Source organism: Dasypus novemcinctus, chromosome 9 (assembly GCF_030445035.2).
Source record: "Dasypus novemcinctus isolate mDasNov1 chromosome 9, mDasNov1.1.hap2, whole genome shotgun sequence".
In the NCBI taxonomy this organism is placed as follows: Eukaryota; Metazoa; Chordata; class Mammalia; order Cingulata; family Dasypodidae; genus Dasypus; species Dasypus novemcinctus.
In genome coordinates this window covers 50,324,935-50,351,352 of record NC_080681.1, presented here as the reverse complement: position 1 = coordinate 50,351,352, position 26,418 = coordinate 50,324,935, and the positions used below count along the sequence as shown (strand labels likewise).

The 26,418-nt window shown below is 35.2% G+C and overlaps 2 protein-coding genes across 7 annotated transcripts in view; one reads left to right on the top strand and one right to left on the bottom strand.

Annotated features, from left to right (window-relative positions):
* Window positions 1–26,418, bottom strand: part of FUBP1 (far upstream element binding protein 1) — an 87,381-nt gene that overhangs the window by 13,530 nt on the left and 47,433 nt on the right. The gene's annotated exons all lie outside the window — the stretch shown is intronic.
* NEXN (nexilin F-actin binding protein) overlaps window positions 1–26,418 on the top strand; it is a 58,064-nt gene that overhangs the window by 17,873 nt on the left and 13,773 nt on the right. For 2 of the 5 annotated variants that reach the window (XM_058303310.2, XM_058303307.1), the window contains 8 exons: window positions 12,363–12,440; window positions 14,081–14,272; window positions 14,471–14,549; window positions 14,650–14,798; window positions 21,488–21,529; window positions 22,745–22,942; window positions 23,039–23,215; window positions 24,621–24,809. In XM_058303310.2, coding sequence (XP_058159293.1) covers window positions 12,414–12,440; window positions 14,081–14,272; window positions 14,471–14,549; window positions 14,650–14,798; window positions 21,488–21,529; window positions 22,745–22,942; window positions 23,039–23,215; window positions 24,621–24,809 — 1,053 coding nt within the window. In that variant the 5' untranslated portion in view covers window positions 12,363–12,413. The remainder of the gene's footprint in view (window positions 1–12,362; window positions 12,441–14,080; window positions 14,273–14,470; window positions 14,550–14,649; window positions 14,799–21,487; window positions 21,530–22,744; window positions 22,943–23,038; window positions 23,216–24,620; window positions 24,810–26,418) is intronic. The other 3 variants (XM_071217330.1, XM_058303308.1, XM_071217329.1) reach the window with 2 other exon arrangements.

Here is a 26,418-nt window from a genome sequence, read left to right as displayed (position 1 = left end):
ATGCGATTGAAGATTTTGTTCATTACACAAGAAGTTCTATCTAATATATAACTATAGATATGAAATAATGGTTCAGGTAAGAGAACAAGACTAGAACTATTTCTTATTTTTATCTAAGGTACATAGAATTAGATTATCCATAATCCTTGTCTCATGATACATTCTCATTCAAGAATGGCTTGCTTTAATTATTTTTAATAATGTAATAAGCACTCACAGACCAACTAAACAATAAAAATTAGGATCTTGTTAATAACTGCATGGATCATTTCCACACCCACTCCCCATCATATTGTCTCTTTCTCACAAAGAAAACTGCAGCCTGAGATGGCTTCATTGGAGAATTCTTACAAACATTTAAGGAAGAAATATCAATTCTACATGAACTTTCCAGAAAATTAAAGAGTACTTTAAAATTCATCTTATGAGGGCAGTATTACTCTGATAATAAAACCAGACAAAGAAACTACAAAAGAAAACGACACACCAATATCCCTCATGAGCACAGATGCAAAACTTCTTAGCAACATTTTATCAAATCAAATCCAGCAATACATTAAACAGACAAGGCATCATGACCACTTGAGTTTATCCTAGAAATTTGTAAGATTGATTTAACATTTGAAAATCAATCAATGTAATTCACCATATTAACAAACTAAAAAAGAAAAAAAATCTGATTATCTCAGAAGCTACAGGAAAAACATTTGATTAAATCCATTTCTGAAAATTACTCCAGAAATTTAGGAGTAGAAGGGAACTTATTTTGATAAAGGGCAATATGAAAAACCTATAGCTAACATTATCCTTAATGTGAAAGAGTGAATGTTTTTCTCCTAAGATCAGGAACAAGGGCAAACATGTCTGTTCTCATCTCTTCTGTTTGACATTTTACTGGATATATTAGCCTGTGCAGTCAGGCCAGAAAAAGAAAATAAAAGATGTCCAGCTTAAAAGGAAGAAATAAAACAGTCCTTATAGACAACATGATTGCTTATGTAGAAAATCTGATGGAATCTTCTTTAGTTCATAATAGCACAATCATACAATATTTGTCCTTTTGTGTCTGACTTGCTTCACTCAACATAATGTCCTCCAGATTCATCCATGCTGTCATATGCTTCACAAATTCATTTCATCTTACAACTGTATAATATTGCATCATGTGTATACACCACAGTTTGTTTATCCCTTCTTTGATTGATGGACACCTGGGTTGTTTCCATCTTTTGGCAATGTGAGTAACACTGCTATGAACATTGGTGTGCAGTTGTCTGTTCGTGTCACTGCTTTAAGCTCTTCTTGGTATATATGTAGTAGTGGTATTGCCAGATCACATGGCAAGTCTATATTCAACTTATTTTACAAACTGCCAAACAGTCCTCTACAGTGGCTGTAGCATTCTACATTCCCACCAACACTGAATAATTTTTCCTGTCGTTCCACATCCTCTCTAAGACTTGTAGTATTCTGACTTTTTAATAGTGGCCATTCTAATAGGTGTGAAGTGAAATCTCATTGTAGTTTTGGTTTGTATTTCCCTAATCACCAGTGATATTGAACATTTTTTCATGTGTTTTTTCACCATTTGTTTTTTTTTTCTTTGGACAATTGTCTATTCAATTCCTTTGTCCAGTTTTTAATCGGGTAGTTTGTCTTTTTAATTGAGTTTTACTATCTCTTTATATATAGTGGATATTAAACCTTATCAGATATGTGATTTCCAAATAGTTTCTCCCATTGAGTTGGCTGCCTTTTCAGCCTTTTGACACAGTCCTTTGAGGTGCAAAAGTGTTTAATTTTGAGGAGGTCTCATTTATCTATTTTTCCTTTTGTTGCTCATGTTTTGGGTGTAAGGTTAAAGAAAGTACCACCTACCACAATATTTTGAAGAGGTTTTCTCACATTTTGTTCTAGGAGTTCTTTGGTTGTGGCTTTTATACTTAGGTCCTTGATCCATTTTGAGTTAATTTTTATATAAGGTGTGAGACAGGGGTCCTCTTTCTTTTTTTGGATATAAATATCCAGTTCTCCCATACCTTTTGTTAAATAGACTGTTCTGGCCCAGCTGGAAAGGCTTGATAGTCTTATCAAAAATCACTTGTCCATAGATGTGAAGGTCTATTTCTGAGTCCTTGATTTGGTTACATTGGTCAATCTGTCTGTCTTTATGTTAGTATGATGCTGTTTTTACCATTGTAGCTAAGTAATATGCTTTAAAGTCAGGAAGCGAGAATCCTCCAAATTTGTTCTCTTTAAAGACATTTTTGGCTATTTGGGGACGCTTACCCTACCAAATAAATTTGATTTGGCCTTTCCATTTCTGAGGGAAAAAAAGGCTGTCGGGATTTTTATTGGGATTGCATTAAATCTGTAAATCAGCTTGGGTAGAATTGACATCTTAACGATAGTCTTCTAGTTCATGAACATGGAATATCTTTCCATTTATTTAAGTCTTCTTCAATTTTTTTTAGCAAGTCTTTTTGTAGTTTTCTGAAAACAGGTCTTTTATGTCCTTGGTTAAGTTTAGTCCTAAATATTTGATTTTTTCAGTCACTATTATAAATGGAATTTTTTTCTGATTTCCTCCTCAGATTGCTCATCAGTAGTGTATAAAACACTTTTTGATTTTTGCGTATTAATCTTATATCCTGCCACTTTGCTGAATTTATCTATTATAATCATCAGTAAATAGTGAAAGTTTTACTTCTCCTATTTGGGTGTCTCTTATTCCTTCATCTAGCCTAATTGCTCTAGCTAGAACTTCTAGCACAGTATTGAATAACAGTGTTAAAAGTGGGTATATTGGGAAGCAGTTGTGCCTCAACTGATAGAGCATCTGCCTACCATATGGAGGTTCCAGGGTTCGATACCCAGGGCCTCTTGATCCATGTGGTGAGTTGGCCCATGCACAGTGCTGCTGCGTGCAAGGAGTGCTGTGCCATGCAGGGATGTCCCCTGCATAGGGGTGCCCCATACACAAGGAGTGTGCACTGCAAGGACAGCCACCTCACATGAAAAAAAAAAAGTACAGCCCGCCCAGGAGTGGCACCACACACACACAGAGCTGATACAGCAAGATGATGCAACAACAAAAGCAACACAGTTTCCTGGTGCCGCATGACAAGAATGCAAGCAGACACAGAAGAACACACAGCGAATGGACACAGAGAGCAGACAATGGAGAGAAATAAATAAACAAAAAATAAATCTTAAAAAAAAAGTGGATATATTAGTCAGGGTTCTCTAGGGAAACAGAATCAACAGGAGATCCTATAAATAGTATACGATTTTATAAAATTCTCTCACATGACTGTGGGGATGCATAAGTCCAAATTCCACAGGCAGACTGCAAACCAGGGTCTCTGATGAAGATCCTTGATGCGTTCCCAGGAAACATTAGCTGTCGGAAGTCAAGCTGGAAGGTTCTCTCTGAATGCTGAAATCACTTCCCCTTTTAAGGCATTCAAATGATTGGCTAAAACATCACTCATTGCTGGTGGCAGTCTCCCTGTTGATTGTAGGTAAAATTAGCCATCTGTGCAATAAACTCACTGGTGACTAAAGTCCATAAATGTCCTTATATTATAATTTTCCCAGCACTGGCTTGACCAAACAACAATTTATTACCTGGCTGAATTGACACATCAGCCTAACCATCACAGTGGGCATCCTATCTTGGTTCTGAACTCAGTAGGAAAGCTTTTCAGTCTTTCACCATTGAGTACAATGCTAGTTGTAGGTTTTTCCTATATACATTTTACCATATTGAGAAAGCTTCCTCCTATTTCTATCTTTTGGAGTGTTTTTATCAAGAAAAGATTCTGTATTCTGTCAAATGCCTTTTCTGCTTCAATTGAGAGGATTATGTTATTTTTCTTCAATTTATTAATGCAGCTTATTATATTAATTGATTTTCTTGTGTTGAACCACCCTTGCATACTTGGGATAAAACCAACTTGATTGTGGTGTGTAATTCTTTGAATGTGATTTTGGATTTGGTTTGCAAGTATTTAGTTGAGAATTTTTCTATCTATATTCATTAGAGATATTGGTCTATAATTTTCTTTTTTTGTAGTATCTTTATCTGGTTTTGGTATTAGGGTGATGTTGGCTTCATAGAATGAGTTTGGTAGTGTTCTCTCCTGTTCAAATTTCTGGAAGATCTTGAGAAAGATTGGTATTGGTATTAGATCATCTTTGAATACTTGGTAGAACTTATCTGTGAAGCCATCTGTTCCTGGGTTTTTCATCTTTGGAGGTTTTATTTTGTTTTTTTAAAGATTTATTTTATGTATTTACCCACCCCTCCCCCGCTTTGTTTGCTGTGTCCTCTCTGTGTCTGTTCTTCTTCTCTTAAGGAGGCACTAGAAACCGAATCCAGGACCTCCCACGTGGAAGACAGGTGCTTAGTCACCTGAGCCACCTCAGCTTCCTGGTTTGTTGTGTCTCCCATTGTCTTTCCTCTTTGCATCTCTTTTGTTGCATCATTTTGTTGCATCAGCTCATTGCACCTACATTGTGCCAGCTCGCATTCTCCAGGAGGCACCGAGAACTGGACCCAGAACCTCTTTAGGTTTTTCATGAGTGTTTCAATCTCTTCACTTGTAATTGGTTTGTCGAGGTCTTCTCTTTGTTCTAGGGTTCCTGTAGGTGGTTTGTATCTTTACAGGAATTTGCCCATCTTGCCTACATCTAGTTTTTTTTGATACACAGTTGTTCATAGTATCCTCTTATGATCTCTTATTTCTGCAGGGTTAGTGGTAACGTCTCCCTTCCCATTTCTGATTTTATTTATTTGCATATTCTCTTTTTTTTGTCTGTCTAGCTAAAGGTTTGTCAATTTTGTTGATCTCAATGAACCAACTTTTGGTTTTGTTGATTCTATTTTTTGTTCTCAATTTCACTTATTTCTGCTCTGATCTTTACTATTTCCTTCAGCTTTTTTCTTTGTAATGTAAGCATTAAGGGCTATAAATTTCGCTCTCAGCACTGCTTTGCGGTGTCTCATAAGTTTTGATATGTTGTGTTCTCATTTTCATTCATCACAAAATACTTACTGAATTCTCTTGCAATTTCTTCTTTGACCCATTGATTATTTAAGAATGTGTTGGTTTATCTCCATATATTTGTGAATTTTCCATTTTTCCATCCATTATTGATTTCCTGCTTCTGTTATTATCGGAATAATTCTGTTATTATCAGAAAAAGTGTTTTGTATAATTTCAATCTTTTTAAGTTTATTGAGACTTGTCTTGTGACCAAACATACAGTCCATCCTGGAAAAGGATCCATGAGTGCTTGAAAAGAAATGTGTTTCTTGCTGTTTTGGAGTGCAATGCTCGCTAAATGTCTGTTAGGTCTAGTTCATTTATCATATTATTCAAGCTCTGTTTCTTTCTTTATCCTCTCTCCAGATGTTCTATCCTATACTGAGAATGGTATATTGAAGTCTCCAACTATTATTGTAGGACATGTATTTCCCCCTTCAGTTTTGCCAGTGTGTGTTTCATGTATCTTGGGGCACCCAGGTTAGTGGCATAAGTATTTATTAGTTATTTCTTCTGGATAAATTATACTTTTATTAATATTTAGTGACCTTCTTCATCCCTTGTAACAGTTTTGCATTTAAAATCTATTTTGTCCAATATTGGTATTGCTATTCCAGCTCTTTTTTGGTTACTATTTGCATGGAATATCTTTTTCCAACCTTTTATTTTCAACCTGGATGTGTCCTTATGTCTCAGGTGAGTCTCTTGTAGACAGCATTTGATGACTCATATTTTTTTGTCCATTCTATCAGTCCGTGTTTTTAATGGGGGGTTCAAGCCTTTAACATTCACCGTTATTTCTGTAAAGGCATTACTTACTTGGTCCATTTTGTCCTTTGGTTTTCCCGTTGTATGTGATGCTTGGCGTTCCTCTTGCTGCTTTCAGAATCTCTCTTTATCTCTGATATTTGTCATTCTAATAGGTGTCTCGGAGTAACTTGATTTGGATTTATTCTGTTAAGGATGCATTGTCCTTCTTGATATTGATATTTATGTCTTTCATAAGGGTTCAGAAGTTTTTGGTCATTACTTCCTCAAATATTCTTTCCCTTTTCCATTCTTGTCTCCTTCTGGGACATCAATAATGCATATGTTTGTGCGTTTCACATTGTCACTCAATTCTCTGATGCCCTCTACCATTCTTTTTCCATTCTTTTCCCTTTTTGTTACCCTGTATTTTCCAGGTTGGATATTCTTTCCTTTAAATCACTAATTCTGTTTTTAAGCAATTAAAATCTGTTATATGCCTCTAATATATAATTTTTAGGAGGTACCAGGGAATGAACCCGGGACCTTGTACACTGGAAGCAGGCACTCAAACCACTGAGCTACATCTGCTCTGTCTAATGAATTTTTAATCTCATCCATCATTGTTTTCATTCCCATAAGCTCTGTTACTTTTCTTTGCAGGCTTTCAAATTGTTCTATATGCTCATGCAGTGTCTTCTTAATATCCTTTATCTCTTTAGTCATATATTCCTTCAATTAGTTGAATTGATTTAGGAGATTTGTGTGATTATCATTGATTATTTGTCTTAAATCCTGTATCTCATCAGGATATTTTGTTTGTTCCTTTGGGACATTTCTTCCTATTTCCCAGTATGGCTTGTAATTTTTTGCTGATGTTAGGCATCTGAATATGTTGGTGAATTTGCTCTGATGGTCAATTTCTCTCTCTTGCCTAGAGGTTTTTTTTCATAGCTCTTCTTTGATTTTTTGTTCAATGTATTCTGAGTCTTTAAAACTGCCCAGCTTAAGTTATCAAAACTGGGCCAAGAACTCACTAATGGGGCACAGATTGTCTTCCAGGGGTGGGTCTAAAGAGAGAACTAAAAGCAGTTTTTCTCCTTGCAGTTTCCTGGCCAGACAGCAGATGGTGCTTGTCAGCAAACCTTTCCGTGGAGGTGTTCCTTTCAACCTCTGCTTTCCTGTTTTTCTGGTCTGGCCACAGCTGAGATTCAAAGCAGGCTCTGCTGACTGAATTCACTGAAGAGAAGCCCTCCAACTCACCCTCCCTCTTCCTTTGTAACAGATGACAGGGAGGAAGATATCTGTTTCCCTCTCAGACAACTGCTATGACCCAGCGGTTTTATCCAGGCTTAATGTCTTGGGGGGGGGGGGCGGGGGCGGGGAATGGGAGCCCTTCCTGGCTGCTGCAGGGGGCTTGGTAGCTCACATTTGTTGTTTTGGGTTCTTCTTCTCTCTGTCCCTCACCTTCCTGGGAGTTGCTCAACACTGTCCTGGTCTGCTGATCCCTAAAGCAGGTTCCTTGGATGGCTTTTGGCCCTTTCTCCATTGTTTTTGTGAGAGAGTTGAGCCCTGCCTGCCTACTCTGATGTCATCTTCCAGAACTCCTCCTAATTAATTTTTTTAATATATATTTCTTATTAGAGAAGTTGTGAGCTTACAAAACAATCATGCATAATGCGCAGAATTCCTATATATCACCTCTCCACCAACAGCTTACATTGTTGTGGAACATTTGTTATAGATTATAAAAGAACATCATCAGACTAATTCCACTAACCATGATCCAAAGCTTATTTGGTATATTTTTCCATACACCCCCTATTATTAACACTATGTATTAGTATTGTATATTTGTTATAGTTTATGAGAGAACACTCTCATAGTTGTACTGTTAACCACAGTCCATCTTCCACCACATGGATCACTGTGTTATATAGTCCCATGCTTTGTACAATCTATCTAAAGTGTACTCTCAGTTGCTCTCATTTTTATCACAGTTTTGCAGTCATCACCTCATAAACCTTTGAACTTTTTCCTTAATCCAAAAGAAAAAATCCCATACCCTCTATTATTGACCCTTAGCATTGATATATAGTACTTTTTTTGACATTGATGAAAAAATGTTAAAACATTTCGTTAACTATAGTCTATAAGTTACTTTAATTGTATTTTTCCCATGCATCACCATATTCTTACCATGTTGTAATAGTGACATACATCTGTTATAGTTCATAGAAGAACATTCTTGTATTTGTACTATTAACCACAATTGTCATCCACCTCCATGTTCACTATGTTATTCAGTCCCTAGATTATTTTCTAGCTTTGTTTCAACTGACATTTGTGTCCCTATACTATCCCTTTCAGCCACAATCACATTTATAAACTAGCCATGTTAGACTCACTATAATATGTTACCATAAACTGTATTCATTTCCACTCTTTTAAAGTCAAAGTAGTTAAAAATTCTATATACATTAAGCATCAGTACCCCTTCTCAGCCTTCATCCTATCTCCTAGTAATCTATATTCTAGGTTTTAACTCCAAGTGTTTATTCTTTGTATTTAGTTCATATTAGTGAGACCATACAATATGTCTGGCTTATTTCACTGAGAATAATGTCCTGAAGTTTCATCCATGTTGTCAAATGGATCCTAAATTCATTTCTTCTTAAAGCAGCATGGAATTCCATTGTATGGATGCACCACATTTTGTTTATCCACTCATCAGTTGATGAACACTTGTGTTGTTTCCATCTTTTGGCCATTGTGAATAACGCTGCTACAAACATCAGTATGAAATTGTCTGTTCATGTTATTGCTTTCAGTTCTCCTATATATATTCCTAGTAGAGGGATAGCCAGATCATACAGCAGTTCTATATTTAGCTTCCCAAGGAAATACCAAACTGTCTTCCACAGAGGCTACACCATTTTACATTCCCTCAATTGATTTTTTACAAAGGTACAAAGGCAGCACAATGGAATAAAGATAGTCTTTTGAACAAATGATGTTGGAAAAATTGGTTATTTATGTGAAAAAAACCTAGACTCGTATCATATTTTAAAATTAGCTCAAATGGGTCAAAGACGTAAATGTAATACCTAAAACTATAAAACTTTTGGCAGAAAATATAGGTAAAATTATTTATAAATTGTAGGATAAGGCAGTACAACACCAAAAACACAAAATATTTTTAAAAATTGATAAATTGAACTTCATCAAAATTACGAACTTCTACACTTTAATGAAAAGAATGAAAAAACATACTGTAGCTGGAAAAAAAATCTTCGCAAATCACTCATTTGATGGAAAAGTTGTATCCAAAATATATAGAGTACTCTCAAAATTCAATAATAAGAAAATAAACATCCCAGCAATAAAATGGGCAAGACTTGAACAGATACTTCACGAAAGAAAATTTACAGATATTAAATAAACACATGAAAATATGCTCAATTTGACTATTAATTAGGAAATTTGGGAAATGTAAATTAAATCCACAATGTTGGTAAGGCTGTGGCAGAAGGGGAAATCACATACTACTGGTGGGAGTATAAAATGGTACAACCACTTAGAAAGTAGCTTGACAGTTTCTTAAAAAGTTAAACGAACACCCTACGAGGTAGCCATTATAGTTTATTTATCCAAGAGAAATAAAAGCATATGTCCATACAAAGACTTGTACATGAATATCCACAGCAGTTTTATTTGCAATTGCCGTTAACTGGAAACAACTCTAATGGCCCTTGACAGGTGAATGTTTAGCGAACTAGTATATTCATACTATGGAATACTATTCAGTGATAAAAAGAAGGAACTATTGATATATGCATCGACATGAATGAATCTCAGAATAATTATGCTGAGTGAAAGAAGTCATACAATAGTGTACATACTTTATGATTACATCTCTAGAAAATTAAACTAATATAAAACGAGAGATAGCATATATTTCATGTCTGAGGATGAGGTGGAGATAGGGGGATAAGAGGGAGGAATTACCAAGGGGCATGAGAAAACTTTTGGGGTGATGTATATATCCATTATTCTTGATTGTGGACATGGTGTCATGGGTGTACATATAAGTCACAACTTATCAAGTTGTACACCTTTTAAAAAGTGGGGGGGGGGAGGGAGTGAATATGGCTCTGGCTGTTGGGCACTTGCCTTCCATGTGGGAGTCCCAGGTTTGGTTCCCAGTGCCTCCTGGAGAAGGCAAGCAAACAATGAGTAGACAGATGAGAGACCCAAGTGGGGGAGGGGGGAAATAAATAAAATATAAATAAAGTAAATAAATAAGATCTTTAAAAAAAGAATTTTTAAAAATTGGGAACAAAAAAAGCTAATAGTAAAATGGTAGACTTAAATCCAATCACATCAAATTACATTAAATGTTAATGGAAAAAACAGTGCAAAGCATCTTCAAGATTTAGTGGTAGGAGGTAGGTTCTTAGACATCAGACTTAAAGCACAATCAGTGAAAGAAAACAATAGATGAATGGGACCCTTTAAAAATTAAACACTTTTGCACCTCAAAAGACTTTTTCAAGAGGGTAAAAAGGCAGTGTTCTCAACGGGAGAATCCAATAAGAGTTTAATGTCCATGATATATAAAAACATCCTACAACTTAAAAATAAAAAGACAAACAACCCAATTAATAAATGGGCAAAAGACCTGAATAGACATTTTTCCAAAGAGGAAATACAAATGGCAAAAAAAAAAAAAAACCACATGAAAAGATGTTCACTATTACTAGCTATTAGGGAAATGAAGATTAAAACTAATATGAGATATCACTTTACACCTATTAGACTGATCACTAATAAAAATACAGGAAACTAAGTATTGAAGAGGATGTGGAGAAACAGGACCATTATTCATTGTTGGTGGAAATGTAGACTGGTGCAGCTGCTGTGGAAGTCTGTTTGGCAGTTACTGAGATCTGACACTGATCCTGTAATACCGCACTAGGTATATATACCCAGAAGAACTGAGAGCAGGGATGCAGACATCTGCACACTTATGTTCATAGCAGCATTATTCATAGCTTCCAAAAGATGGAAACAATCAGATACTCATCAGCAGATGAATGGGTAAACAAACTGTGGTTTATACATAAGATGGAATATTATTCAACTGTAAGAAGAAATGAAGTTGTGACGCATATGACAACATGAATGAACCTGGATGAAATTATGTTAATGAAGCCAGCCAGGTACAAAAAGATAAATGTTATATGATTTCGCTATTATAAAATAAATATTATGAGGAAACTTGTGGAGTTAAAAAAAAGAGATGGTCAGAATTGATTAAAATGAAAAAGCAAAGTTCCATTATATGCTGTGTCCAACAGATGCACTTTACAAATAAAGACACAGATAGTTTGAAAGTAAATGGATTAAAAAAATTATATACTTGGGGAGTAGGTATAGTTCAATGGTTGAGCACCTACTTCCCATGTTCAAGGTCCTGGGTTCAATCCCTTGTACCTCCTTAAAAGAAAAAAAATCATATACCATGCAAACTATAAACTGAAGAAAGCTGGTGTTGGCTATGCTAATATCAGATAAAGTCTACCTCAAGATAATGAAGAAGAGGGAAATTTCATAATGATAAAAGAATTCACAAGGAAGAAATTACAATCATAATGTCTATGTATTTAGGGCTTGAAATTACATGAAACTGGGAAGCAGATGTGGGTCAACTGATAGAGCATTCACCTACCATATGGAAGGTCCAGGGTTGGAACTCAGGGCCTCCTGGCCCATGTGGTGAGCTGGCCCATGTGCAATGCTGCCATGCACAAGGAGTGCCATGCCACGCAGGGGTGTCCCCCGCATAGGAGAGCCCCATGTGCAAGGAGTGCGCCCCACGTGAAAAAAGCGCAGCCCGCCCAGGAGTGGCACTGCACACACACAGAGCTGATGCAGCAAGATGATGCGACAAAAGAAGAGACACAAATTCCTGGAGCCACCGACAATATAAGCAGACACAGAACACACACAGTGAATGGACACAAGAGAGGAGACAACAGGGAAGAGAAGGGGAGAGAAATAAAAAAAATTTTAAAAAAAGAAAAATTACATGAAACAAAAATGGCAGAATTGAAAGGAAAACTAGACAATTTCCACAATTATAGTGGGAGATTGATAGAACTAGACTCCCACCACCAAATGAATATAGACATAGAAGATCTAAATAACACCATCAAATGCCTTGACTTAGTTGATATTTATAAATATCATACCAAATAACTACAGAATGTGCATTCTTTTCAAATGCACATGAAATGTTCACCAAACTATTCCAGCCTTAAACCTAAAGGGATCTTTTAGCACTATATGCTGTCAATCTTCTACCCCCCTAAATCCCAGGAAAGAGAACTGAAAAATACCTAAGAGTTATCACAGTTTATTACCTGCTTGGCATATGTCAGTATTTTTTGAAGGGTAATTAACAAAATTTACAAAAACATATAGCATACTATGATTTCTACACAAAGTATAAACAATTAAGTGATTAAAAATTTTTATAAAATACTAAAAATATTTTTTCAGGTACAAAATATACAAATCTTCATAATCACTCCAATACCACGTACTACGAACATGAATGATATTTCCCAAAAGGCTGAGGTAAGTCTCAAAAGTTTAAAACAAAAAAAAAATGGGAGAAATGTGGCATTGACTGTAGAATTATTGACAGGGCATCAGTTGTTTGAAAGGTCATATTAAGAAGTTCATAATTAATAACAGTGTGATATAAAACATAAGAAGGGATACACTTCACAGGATAGTCTAGAGCCCAGCATTTTTATCTGGATTCTAATTTAAGTAGCATGATTGCTAAATTTGTTAATGATAGTGAGGTGGATGTGATGCCTGGCATCCTGAGTAGAATTTTAAATAATCTTCATAGGTCTTAGAAATTATTTATTTATAAGTTCCAACTAGATATTCACCAAGGACAGTGTAGTATTTTAGGAGGGAAAAAAATCTAATGTACTGTGTATTATGGAATATAATTTAATTTGATAAATATAGAGTGATTAGATTTTTCAGTATTTTTAAAAATCGGCTTTGACTCATGGGAGAAATTGATAATTCACCCTGCTGTGAGGATGCTTCTTAGCGGCTCCTTCCCACGCTGCAGTAAAACGTTTCTTGGCTTTTTTCTGGTCCTTGGCTGTAGTTACTGAGAATTGTGGGGAAAAAAGCTCAGTTGTTGAAGGCCAAATGATAAACCTAAAAAAACTTTAAATGGCCAAAGTACACATCATAAATAGATGATAAAATAGAAGCTGGGTTATTGTGTGCCACAGATTAATAAAACAATTTGCCATTATTACTAAGATAAAGTTATTTAGTATTCTGAGGTTTGAAGTTTTATTTACTGAAACTTCTTTTAGAGATTAGCTAAATTTTTTAAAAGACAAAAATTGTTTTCCTGGTTTTAGAGTGGAGGAAAATCTTTTCTCCAGTATTCTATCAGATTCTCCCATTTTTTGGGAAACTCTCTTGCTTTGGGGGAATTTTCTTCTTACATCACAACCTATTTTTTTTCCCTCTCTCTCTTTCTTTTCTTTTTTGTTTCTTTTTTTTAATTTTTAGCTCATCCTATCTGGAATGAGACAATCTTCTTATATGCTTTTAATGTCAGGTTAAGGGATTTCTAGATGAGTAGTATAGCAGTGGTAACAACAGAAATCACTGTGTACAAAAGCCCTGATGACCTCAACCACAATTGAGGAATAAAGAACTGGCTTTCAGTTTTGTTCATATTAAACATGGATACCAGCATGAAAGCACTGTATGAATTTAGGCATTAAACTTTAAGCCTAAATTTTGGTTTGTTTTCAACTTCATCTAATTTATCTGAAATTAATCTTGGGACCTTATTTAAGTAAGTGATGTCATATCTGAATCTTTAATAATAGAATAGAACCATAAAACATAAGTTGTTTTTAATTAGAATTCAGTATTTAATTTTTATATTTTACTGACCTTCAGCTTCAGTGGAACTCACCCACAAAATGGAACGTCCTCACTATATATTAAGAAAAATTTTACTCTGGTATTTTCTGTAATTTCACTTTTATATTTAGACTTTAGAAAGTATCTAATCAGGTTCTGATGGTCCAAATAAAGGTTTCAAACTCACAGTTTCTGTTTCATTAAGTACTTCTTATATATTGTTTATTCTGAACTATCCTTACCTAATTTCTACCTTTTTTTTTTTTTCATAACTTTCTTTTCTTTATCTTCTTCTAATGAAGATTCTGCTTTCTTCATCTAAACCTGTCCCAAAAACCTATGTGCCAAAACTTGGCAAGGGTGACGTAAAGGATAAGTTTGAAGCCATGCAGAGAGCCAGGGAAGAAAGAAATCAAAGGAGATCTAGAGACGAAAAGCAAAGAAGAAAAGAACAATATATTAGAGAGAGAGAATGGAACAGGAGAAAGCAGGAGGTTATTTTATTTTATTTTATTATTTTATCTTGTGTAAATATTCTTTTTAATTTATATTTTGTTATTCACATGAACTACATTTCCTATTAAGTATAGTTCAAATAATTTTGTTTACTTTATAAGCTAATTTCAAATGCTGCATAAAATTTTTTGTGTAATGTTTGGAAATGTGTCATATTAATTTATTTAACCATTTAGATGAAAGAAATGCTTGCTTCTGATAATGAGGAAGAGGTATCTTCTAAAATAGAAAAAGCTTATGTTCCAAAGTTAACAGGTAAGAAACTTGAGGAGTAAATTGTAAATGAAATAAATGAAATTGAGGGGGAAAAAAAGGAAATATAGCAAAATAGCAAATGTTTTTCATATATTCTTAGGAACTGTTAAAGGCAGATTTGCTGAAATGGAGAAACAAAGACAAGAGGAACAAAGGAAGAGAACAGAGGAGGAACGAAAACGCAGAATTGAGCAGGATATGTTAGAAAAGAGGAAGATAGAGCGTGAATTAGCCAAAAAAGCTCAACAGGTATAAACTCAGAAACTGGACAAAGTAAAACTAATCTGTGTGTTGTCTAATTAAAATATTTTAATGTAACACAAGCTTATTAAATAGCAGCTAATTTGAAAACAAGATTTTAAGCCCAAATATTTGCCATCAAATACCTAAAAGAATGAGGGCAGCATGTACCAACTTTAAGATTGAGTATAGAGATAACTTTTGTTATTTACTGTCCTATCATCCCATCTACATTCCTTACACTGTCCACATTCCTTATTTTTCTTGATTCTAGAGGATTTTACAAAAATGTAAGGCGATTTCACACATAAACTACCCATAAGCACTGGCAATTTTTGAATGTAACATTAAAAAAATAAAGACAAAAAAATATTAATAAAAAAAAGATTATGACTACAAAAAAAAAGCACCAGCAAAATACATGTTGGTTATTATTAACACTAAAGAATAATCAGGATATCTTCCTTCTCAATAATTTGAAACAAATTGTATCACATTGTATTTAATAATGGTATTGTTAGCTAGTTTAACTTTTTTTTTTAAGATTTATTTTATTTATTTCTCTCCCCTCCCCCCACCCCACCCCGGTTGTCTGTTCTCTGTGTCCATTTTGCTGCATCTTCCTTGTCTGCTTCTGTTGTTGTCAGCAGCACAGGAATCTGTGTCTCTTTTTTGTTACGTCATCTTGCTGCATCAGCTCTCCGTGTGTGCGGCGCCATTCCTGGCAGGCTGAAATTTCTTTCGCGCTGGGCGGCTCTCCTTACGGGGCGCACTCCTTGTGCATGGGGCTCCCCCTCGCGGGGGGCACCCCTGCATGGTGTGGCACTCCTTGCGCGCATCAGCACTGCACGTGGGCCAGCTGCACGTAGGTCAAGGAGGCCCAGGGTTTGAACCGAAGACCTCCTGTATGGTAGACGGATACCCTATCCACTGGGCCAAGTCCGCTTCCCCTAACTCTTCTTTTTTTTTTTTTTTTTTTTTTAAGCTGAATGGTATTAGGAAAGGGGAGAAATACATGTGTGACAACTGTCTTCTTCCTATAGCCATTACTGATCCCCACAGCCTAGAGGATAAATTAGGAGGGAGAAAAGTATTAACACTATGCTTTTACATATTCTTTTAACAAACTTAGAATTCTTGTACATTTTAGCTTAAAGCATGAGAACTAAGAGGTTGATAAGTATTTCAAAAATACTCAAGAATGGGAAACGGACTTGGCCCAGTGGTTAGGGCGTCCGTCTACCACATGGGAGGTCCGCGGTTCAAACCCCGGGTCTCCTTAACCCATGTGGAGCTGGCCCATGCGCAGTGCTGATGCGCACAAGGAGTGCCCTGCCACACAGTGGTGTCCCCCGCGTAGGGAAGACCCACGCGCAAGGAGTGCACCCGTAAGGAGAGCCGCCCAGCGCGAAAGAAAGTGCAGCCTGCCCAGGAATGGCGCCGCCCACACTTCCCGTGCCGCTGACGACAACAGAAGCGGACAAAGAAACAAGACACAGCAAATAGACACAGAGAATAGACAACCGAGGGAGGGGGGGAATTAAATAAATAAATAAATCTTAAAAAAAAAAAAAAAATACTCAGGAATATGACCAAACTCCCTGGGAAAGCTAATCTCTCAAAAGGATAAATAATTATAATGACATGGCAATTTGAATTTCTAATAGTCATAATTATATTTTATGAAGTAAAGAATTGATTATTGATATTGATATTGAAATTGATATTTGTGTTATATTACAAATTATCAGTAGTGAAAGAGTTGAAAAGATGACAGAAAACAGGTTGAAGATGTACTTCAACTTGGTCCCCACTGCAAGATAAAAAGAGGTGATCAATGAGTAGAATACAGGGTACTAGGGGTGGGGGTAGTGGTGGAGAGTGGGAATTTAATAATAGTTTCCGTTTGGGTGATGAAAACTTTTGGTAATGGATGATAGTGATGGTAGCATAACATTGTGAGTGTGATTAACACCACTGAATTGTATATTTGAAAGCAATTCAGGTGGGAAATGTTACAGGGTATAAATGTTATCACAATAAAACTTTTTTAAAAAAGAGATAATCAATGTATTGAGATAAATGAGATCATAATGGTATTTATCTCTTAAAATTGCTAATAAGACAATATGAGTTAAATGCAAAGGAGTCAAAACAGTGCCCAGTACAAAGTAAGTTATTAATACTTAATATTTCACCTAATATCCCATATATATAAAGTAAATCATACCATACCATTTTAGTTTCTCCTCCTTCTTTCAGGTATTGCTTAGCAAATATCCTAGCATGGCCTTTATTCTGTTATTTTCTCTTTAAACACAATTTTTATTGGGGGATTGTACCTGGCTTTTTTGCCTATTCTTTAAGTGCTTCAAATCTATTAGTTATGATACCTTCAGTTTCCACTAACTTTCTAAAAAGAAGTGACAATAAAAGCAAAGCATATACCATACCTGCATGTCAAAGATATCTGTTTAATCTGATTTTTCAAATAACCACTAGTATAGTACAAGTAGCAAATGATGACATATGTCGGATGAACTGTGAAAAAGAATGGGAGGGAAGCAGATTTGGCTCAACTGATAGAGTGTCCGCCTACCATATGGGAGGTTCAGGGTTCAAACCCAGGGACTCCTGGCCCGTGTGGTGAGCTGGCCCACGTGCAGTGCTGATGTGCACAAGAAGTGCCATGCCACACAGGAGTTATGGGGAGCATCACATGCAAGGAGTGTGTCCTGCAAGGGAAGCCACCCCATGTGAAAAAAGTGCAACCTGCCCAGGAGTGGCACTGCATACATGGAGAGCTGATGCAGCAAGATGATGCAACCAAAAAAGAGACATAGATTCCCAGTGCCACTGACAAGAATGCAAACAGACACAAAAGAACAGACAGCAAATGGACACAGAGAGCAGACAACAAGGGGTGGGGGGGCATGGGATGTAAGGTGAGAGAAATAAGTAAGTAAATAAATCTTAAAAAAAAAAAAAAGAATGGGAATGTCCTGTATTTATTACTTTGTCCTCTTATCTGAAGAAAGGATGGCATACACTTTACTACTGCCACCTCCAGTCATCAAAAATGAGTATTCATTTTGCAATGGAATTTCACAAGGGAATAAAATTATAAACAATCTGGTATTTTGTGACAAATAGTGACCCCATGTACAAATAGTACATAGAGTTAGCTCCACTTCTTTTAACTCTTGCATGCTTTTTCAGCATTGATTACTTTCTCGACTTTAAGATCCATTACAATTCCAAAAACTAAAAATGTAGGCAGTGGTTTCTCAAAAAACAAAACAAAACTATGTGTATTTTAAAGAAGTGAATTTGAATATGATAAAGACATAAGATACTCAGATAAAGAAACAAAATATGATGATGAAAAATATAGAGAACCACTTCTTTAATAACCCCTAGATACCTGCTACATGGTCAGATGCCATAGAATTCTGGTTAATGAAATTTTTGACCTATTAAGAATATGGGAAGCGGACTTGGCCCAATGGATAGGACATCTGTCTACCACATGGGAGGCCCGCGGTTCAAACCCCGCGCCTCTTGACCTGTGTGGAGCTGGACCATGAGCAGTGCTGATGCACGCAGGGAGTGCCCTGCCATGCAGGGGTGTCTCCTGTGTAGGGAAGCCCCACGCGCAAGGAGTGCACCCTGTAAGGAGAGCCACCCAGCACAAAAGAAAGTGCAGCCTGCCCAAGAATGGCGCCGCACACACGGAGAGCTGACACAAGATGACGCAACAAAAAGAAACACAGATTCCCAGTGCCGCTGATAAGGATAGAAGTGGTCACAGAAGAACATGCAGCGAATGGACACAGAGAGCAGACAACTGGGGGGGGGAAATGGGAGAAAAAATAACAATTAATTAATTAATTAATATGAAAGGAGGTGGATGTGGCTCAAGCAATTGAACTCCTGCCTACCACACGGAAGGTCCCAGTTTGGTTCCCAGTGTCTCCTAAAGGAGATGAGCAAGATAGCAAGCTGACGTGATGCTGGTGCCGTGAGCTGGTGCAACAAGATGATGCAACAAGAGACACAAAAAAGCAGGGAGTGGAGATAGCTCAAGCGATTAGGCGCCCCCCCCCCCCCACATGGGAGGTCCCAGGTTCAGTTCCTGGGTCTCCTAAAAAAAGAAGACAAGCACATAATGAATAGACACAGCAAGTGCAAAAATGAGGGGGTGGGGAGAAATAAAATAAATCTGAAAAAAAAAGAATATGTAGTTAGAACAAAATAAAACTATTAATAATATTCATCTTGCAAATATGGAAAGCCTAATTTAAAATCTAATTAAGTACATTTACCATTAAAGTCTAATATAATTTAATGTATCACTGAATATGAAGAGTAAAGTATTGGATAGGTAGTCAAGAAGAAAGAGTTTTTGTTTGCAAAATCGTCTTGTAAAGTCCATATACAGACATGCTTTAGTAGGGATTCCTGAAGGAGAGGGGTAGGGTGGTGACTGAATGGATGGTCATTAAAATTTGGCAGGGAAACTTGATTTTATATTATCTGATTATCTTTGAGGATACCCTGATGAATAAGGCTAAAGTCCACCAAATTAGAAAAACAGAAGAAATTATTGGTAGGGGAGGATATGTTAAAAGGAGAAGGAAGAAGAATTTGCTTTGAGAAGGAGCAAAGGGATTTTTTCCCTTAAAGCAAAAGAAATAGTTGGGAAACAGCTCTTCAGTGGTGACTTCTGAAAACCAACACTATAACTGAACATCTCAGTATCTCAGTTCTCTGTGAATATACTATCATCCATGTTCTGTTAGACAAATTCATCTTCTTTTTTGTCTGTTGAAATCCAATGGGGAAAAAGTACTCTTCTTTTTTTTTTGGTAATGGTTTAAAATGAGCAAAGAAGAAAAATCAAAACAAAAAACCCCACAATAAAAGCCAAAATTCCAAATATAGTTTATTATCTTACGATGGAGCTGATAAATAGCTGGGAAGGTTGTGGCAGCAAGAAAAAGAAATTGGGGGTCATGAAATTTAGAATTTCTCTTCTCTACACCTTATACTCTCAATGCCTGACTTCTTACCATATCTCCTTTGAGAGAGATTAATGTGATTTGTAGAGTTGTTATCAGTACTCTTTTGAACAGAAGTAATTTTGTAGTTATTATAGATCCATTAAGAATTTTCTTAGCAAAATATACTATTCAATAAAACCCTATAATTCATTACCACTTACACAGCAAATCAATGTAATAAAATTATTTATTCTGAACAAAACTACTAAAAATAAACTATGAAATTTATTTTTCAAGATTTTGGGTGTATTTATAAAATGTATTATTTCTTCTTTGACAGAGAACGCAGAAAAGTGGAATGATAAGAGAGCAGGTACTTAACCAGCCCAGCTCCTACTATGAGCCAACACCCAAGAAAATTTCCTTAGACTGCATAAGGAATAAACTTCCAGACCTTTGAAATAGCTCTAAAAAGCAAATAAACAATAGGAAATACTACTTTCTAATTTTTCTCATTGCTTTTTGCTTCCTTTTCCTGAGATCTGAAAACAAGGTTGTTTTATAGAAATCATTTTTCTCTCATTTTTCAGTTTAAATACATTAGCCTACCCCTCAAGCTAACCTAATGATGTTTCTTATGTGTATTGGCTAAGTTGAACTCCTTCTTTTGAAGGAGGGCCTTTTCTATTTAAATCTGGTTAAAATATAGAGCAAATGACTTACCAGAATTATTTTCTCTTCTAAACTGGCCATGTGAAAGACTTCATCTTTCACCCTACATTATTATTATATCAGTTATATTTTGCCATATATTTATATGTAAACAGTCAGGGAAACAGATGTGGCTCAAGCAGCTGGGTACCTGCCTACCACTTAGGAGATCCTGGGTTCAGTTTCCAGTGCCTCCTAAAGAAGGCAAGCAAGACAGCAAGCTAGTACAGCAAACACAACAAGATGACACAGTGAGATGATGCAATGAAGAAACACAGCAAGGAATCACTATAAGAGACACAACAAACAGGGAGTGGAGGTGGCTTAAGTAATTGGGCACTTCCCTCCCACATGGGAGGTCCTGGGTTCAGTTCCAAAAAAAGGAAGATGGATATACAAAGAACAGACAGCAAGCTAAACAATAAGGGGAGGGAGGAGAAATAAATAAATCTTAAAAAATAGTGCAGTGGGGGGTGGGGGGTATATGGAGACCTCATATTTTTTGAATGTAATATTAATAAAGACAAAAAAGAGTGCAGTGTTTAAAAAAAAATTAGACAACTATTTGATTGCTAATGATCAGGTTTCCTTTTGCTGGGGCAGGGAGAGAGAATGGGGAAATGTTTCTGTTTATCTCAGTTTAAATTACTAATTAAATTAATAATTGCTGCTTGAAAATCACATTCAGGGCATAAGAGTTTGGCCCATTATTCAGTTTCCACGATTACAAAGGTAGGTTTTATTTTAATTTTTTCTTAGTATGCTATTCCCTGGATATTGATATTAAAATATAAAAACTAATATAAGGCTTAATCTCCATTTACAAGGAATTATTGACTTAATGTGGAGCAACAAAAATATTTCAAAAATTATAAATTTGGGAAATTGCCAGAAATCACAACTAAAAACCTTTTCAGTTGTATGTTTAAAACCAAAAAACAGAAATCCGATGTAATGTAATAATACGAAATTCTCATTCACTAGATTGAGGACATAAACAATACGGGAACTGAATCAGCATCAGAGGTAAACAGACATTTCCTTTAATGAAACATTCACCTAAAATTATCTGATTCACAAATTACCTTTTAATTTAAGGAAAAAATGGAGTTTTTACTTTTTTATTATAACTATAGCAATAACAACAAAAAGACCCAATGATTTGCAAAGCAAGATCATACTGTTGTACTTTCATATACTATAGTGTGTTTTTAAAGAAAAGTATGATTTTGCTTTCATAGTGAAATTAGAAAGACAAGTATCATTAGTTTCAGTTTGAGATACTCTGCCAAGACTATATATATTTCTTGACTGTCACTAACAGTGAAGATTATTGAAAGCTAACATTTTAAGAATAAAGTTTTTCATCTTTGGTTTTCTTTCTTCAGAGTTCCTGATTATTTGTTTTTTGGTTATCACATACTAGTATAGAGTACAGTATCTACTACTATGAAGTAATATTCACCAATGATGAAAATTTTAGCCATCCCTTTTAATCTAACACGGAAATTAAAAATTAAAAATTGATCAAACAATTTGATGGTGTACCTAAAACTGCATCTACATAAATTGGAAGCATTTTTATATTAGGGGGATAAGTTGCATATTATAGCTCTTTATTTTATTTTTTTTAAATGAGGAGGCAACAATAGATTATGTAATAGAACTAATTAAAATGAATGAAAAAAAAACCAAATGTTAAAAATTTTAACAGGATTAAACACCAAAGATTTTCATCTGTAATATATGTATTTTAATAAATCATTTGGAAATACTGTGGGTTTTTACTTCAGTAAATATTTTTATTAAGTATTGAAAAACTTGCATAAAGAGAAAAATCATATGGAGAAACTTTTTGATAAGCTAAACTGAATTCATTCACCATCAAATTGATTTGGAGTATACTCACTTACAAGCACATTAACTTTTTGTGTGATTAGTGCACGGAGAGCTAGATTCAGACAATGCCACTGCAGTTTTCTTACCTGAACAGCTGGATTAACACCACTTTCTAGGAAATAGCGTTCTTCTTATACCTTGCCAGCAATGGATTTCAATAAGATTAACTCAATGCACAATTTAGAGAAAGAGATATTTAATGATAAACTGTAAAAAACATTTTTTTTCTTCATAAAAACTTCAGTAGCAATGTAATGAAATTCACCAACGATGGAGGGAAAATCCAGTGAAAACCACATTTTGGCTAAGAAGAATATGCTAACTATTTACTTTATAAAACAGGAAGGAGATGATTCACTACTTGTGACAGTGGTACCTGTCAAATCACACAAGACATCTGGAAAAATAAAAAAGAATTTTGAGGATTTAGAAAAAGAAAGAGAAGAAAAAGAAAGGATTAAGTATGAAGAAGATAAAAGAATGAGATATGAAGAAGAACGACGCTCCCTCAAGGAAGCAAAGTGTCTTTCATTGGTCATGGTAAAAAAAATTTTAAGGAACAAATCAAAATACTTAAGTTAGTTAGCAGCATTTCCCTTTATGATTCACAGATGGGTTTTCATAATGTTTTCTTAGGATGATGAAATGGAAAGTGAGGCAAAAAAGGAATCACTTTCCCCTGGAAAACTGAAATTAACTTTTGAAGAACTGGAAAGACAAAGACAAGAAAATCGAAAGAGGCAAGCTGAAGAAGAAGCAAGACAACGTTTAGAAGAAGAGAAGCGTGCTTTTGAAGAAGCAAGGCGACAAATGGTAAAGACATTTTTAAACCTTACATTTAATATTGGGGAAGGTAGCTGGCTTTAGATAAGGTTCATTTTCATAAAGTAAATTTCCTATCTGCAAAGGCCTGATTTTGAAATTGTATACAAATTTCATATAAATGTGTCTGTATTGATTTCTAGTTTACATATTGGGGCATTTTACTCTCCAATATACTTTAAAATTTCATTTTTAGTTTTATATATTGTCATTAATATGCAAAATATTCATTAAACCTGGTTTCTCTCATTTGTTAATTTGGCCTATACTGTATTTAATGATATGGGAATAGCACACTTCAAATCTAATCATAAGTATATTTGTGTGGTTTCAGTCCAGTTTTTCAAATGTTTGAATATTTCAAAATTACAGTTTATCATAGAATATGCACTTATCCATATAAATGTATATAATGCAGTGATTAAAACCATGGATTTTAGAGCCATACTGCCTGGTTCAGATAAATCTTGAATCTAGCATTTATTAACTGTATAACCATAGGAAAGTTATTTAACCTACAGCTTAGTTTTCTCATCTGTAAAATGTTGAAAATAATAATGCCTACTTCTTAGTGTGTTATGAAGATTAAATGAGGAAAGCACTTAAAATAGTGCCTGGTATATACTAAAGGTTTAAAAAAGATTAACTCATTATTATGGTATTAATAGATTTATCAGTAAAATTAAAATCAGAAGTAAGAAAACACTGGTTCCAAATCTAGTAAGAATTTTTAAATAGAACACCAACAGGACTTTCTTGATCATCTCTAAGGATTATACCTCAAAACTTTTAATTTCCTAGATATTTCCTGAAAATTGTATTACTTTGAGGGTAATTATAGTTGTATAATATCTACACATTTTATATATCACTGGTGGTTCAGTTTAATGAAGAGAAACAAATATTCATTTGTCATAAAATTTGAATTTTATAAAAGTAGTTCCAGATATAACCTTTTATCTGATTAAAGAAAAGCACCAGAGTTCATAGTAAGAAATCCATAAAAATGATAAAATGAGAACTTTATTTTACTACCAAAAAGATTCTGTGTAGGTATACTTGACTCTTAACCTCACACATATTTATGTTTGTTCTGGGAGAGTTAATGTTTAATGGAAATCTTAAATGATTGCATAAAATTTAAAAAAATATAAATACTCCATCTTACCTATTTAAAATTTTGCCTTGCTTGATAAGTTTTACTAAAATTGAGTACATCTTTATTTAGAATTTCTCCACAGATTTAAGCACTATCATATAGAAGGCAGGGGATTTTGGTCTAGCATATTAAGCAACATTCCTGTGTGAAGTGGATGACTCTATGCCTTTTGATTGATAATTCATTACTGTATTTGATGAATCTCAAATCTTAGTAATAAACCGCTTCTTTGGTTAGGTAAATGAAGAGGAGGAAAACCAAGACACAGAAAAAAATTTTAAAGAGTACCGTCCTGGTAAACTCAGACTTAGTTTTGAAGAAATAGAAAGGCAGAGGAGAGAAGATGAAAAAAGGAAAGCAGAAGAAGAAGCCAGAAGGAGAATAGAGGAAGAGAAGAAGGCATTTGCTGAAGCCAGAAGGAGCATGGTAAGACAGAACCAAACTGGAGAATGCCATAAGATTGAGCTTCTTAAAAGTATGTTAATAGAAATCACTGCACTTTGGGGGAATATCCTGCTACTTCAGGAATTTGTGATAAGAGTAGAAAGACAAATAGATTTTTAAAGTCTTCTATGGAATTATGCTACTTGGTTGAAGGTGTTTGCTTCAATGCATTATTGAGAAGGTTCTGACTAATTGCCATCCCAGGCATAGAAAATTGAATATTATCTTCCTTCTCTGGGAAGATACATTTCCCAGGACTGAATATCTAAGGGAGTAGGGTTCTTCCTTCCCTTCTCTCCCTTTTCTCCTTTCTCTGTCCCACTCCCCTCTTCTTTCCTCCCTCATTCCTCCCTTCCTCTCTTTCTTTACAATTTTCATCCCATCAAATATATATTAAATTACAAAAGTCCTTTAATCAGAATTATTTAACTCCCCCAAGTGCTCACCTATCACTTCTCGGTATTGATACCAAAGTTAACTGTCATAGTTATACTTGTACCTTTTTTTTTTTAAATGATACTGGGCCAGGGAATGAGCCCTGGACTGCCTATGTGGGAAGCCTGCGATAAACCACTGAGCCACATTGGCTCCCCTGAGATGGTTTTTTAGTTTGGAGTTGGGTTTTTTCATTTGTTTGCTAGTTGATTTTGGGTTGTTTGTTTTTAGGAGGCACTAGGAACCGAACCAGGGACCTCCCATGTGGGAAGCAGGCACTCAACTGTTTGAGCCACTCCCCCTTCCTGTACCATTTTAATATTTGTAAAATATAGTTTTCTGGCCAGCTTTATTTTATATAATTTGACACTTGAATATTCCACCTCCTTTTTAGTATTTGTGCTGCCAAAGCAGGCACTCCACCTCCTTTTTTGAAACATTTTTTTTCTGCTTCAGTGATACCATAATCAGATTCTATCTCTTGGTGAGCTTCAGACTCATATATCCAAGTATTTGTTAGGCTTTATCACCCACCCAGATCCTCAAATTAGAAACTTGGAAGCCTTATACATCTCTATCTTCTTATTCATATCTCACATACAATCAATCACTGTCTCATTTATTCTTCCTTCTAAAACACTACAATCTATAAGTTTCCCCCCATTTGCCACTGCTGCTACTATAATCCAGGTCACATTATCCTTTGCTTGGGGCCAATTCCTAACTAACTTGATTTCTTGCCTGTAATGTATACTTCCCTATGAGGCAAGAAGTGATCTTTCCTTAAAAAGAAGAAAAAAAGCAAATTTAATTGTTACTACTTTGTTAATCTTTTGCTTAGTATCTTTCCACTCCACTTAAGCAAAAATCCAGAAACTTTTAAAACAAATTACTTTATAATCTTGCCCTTGCATAAATCTCTAGCTACATTTCTTAATTCTTCCTTCACCTGCCATTTTTGTTCCAGACATACGAAATTTCTTTCCCATTCTCCAAAGTGCTATGCTCTCCTCTGGGCCTAGAGAAATGCTGCCTGAAACACCTATGCCCTATCTTGTTGCATCTATTCCATTTCCTCTGGGAAGTAGTTCCTATTAATACACATTTCAGATAGGTGCTCCTTCTATGTATTCTTACAGCATTTAATACTACCTTA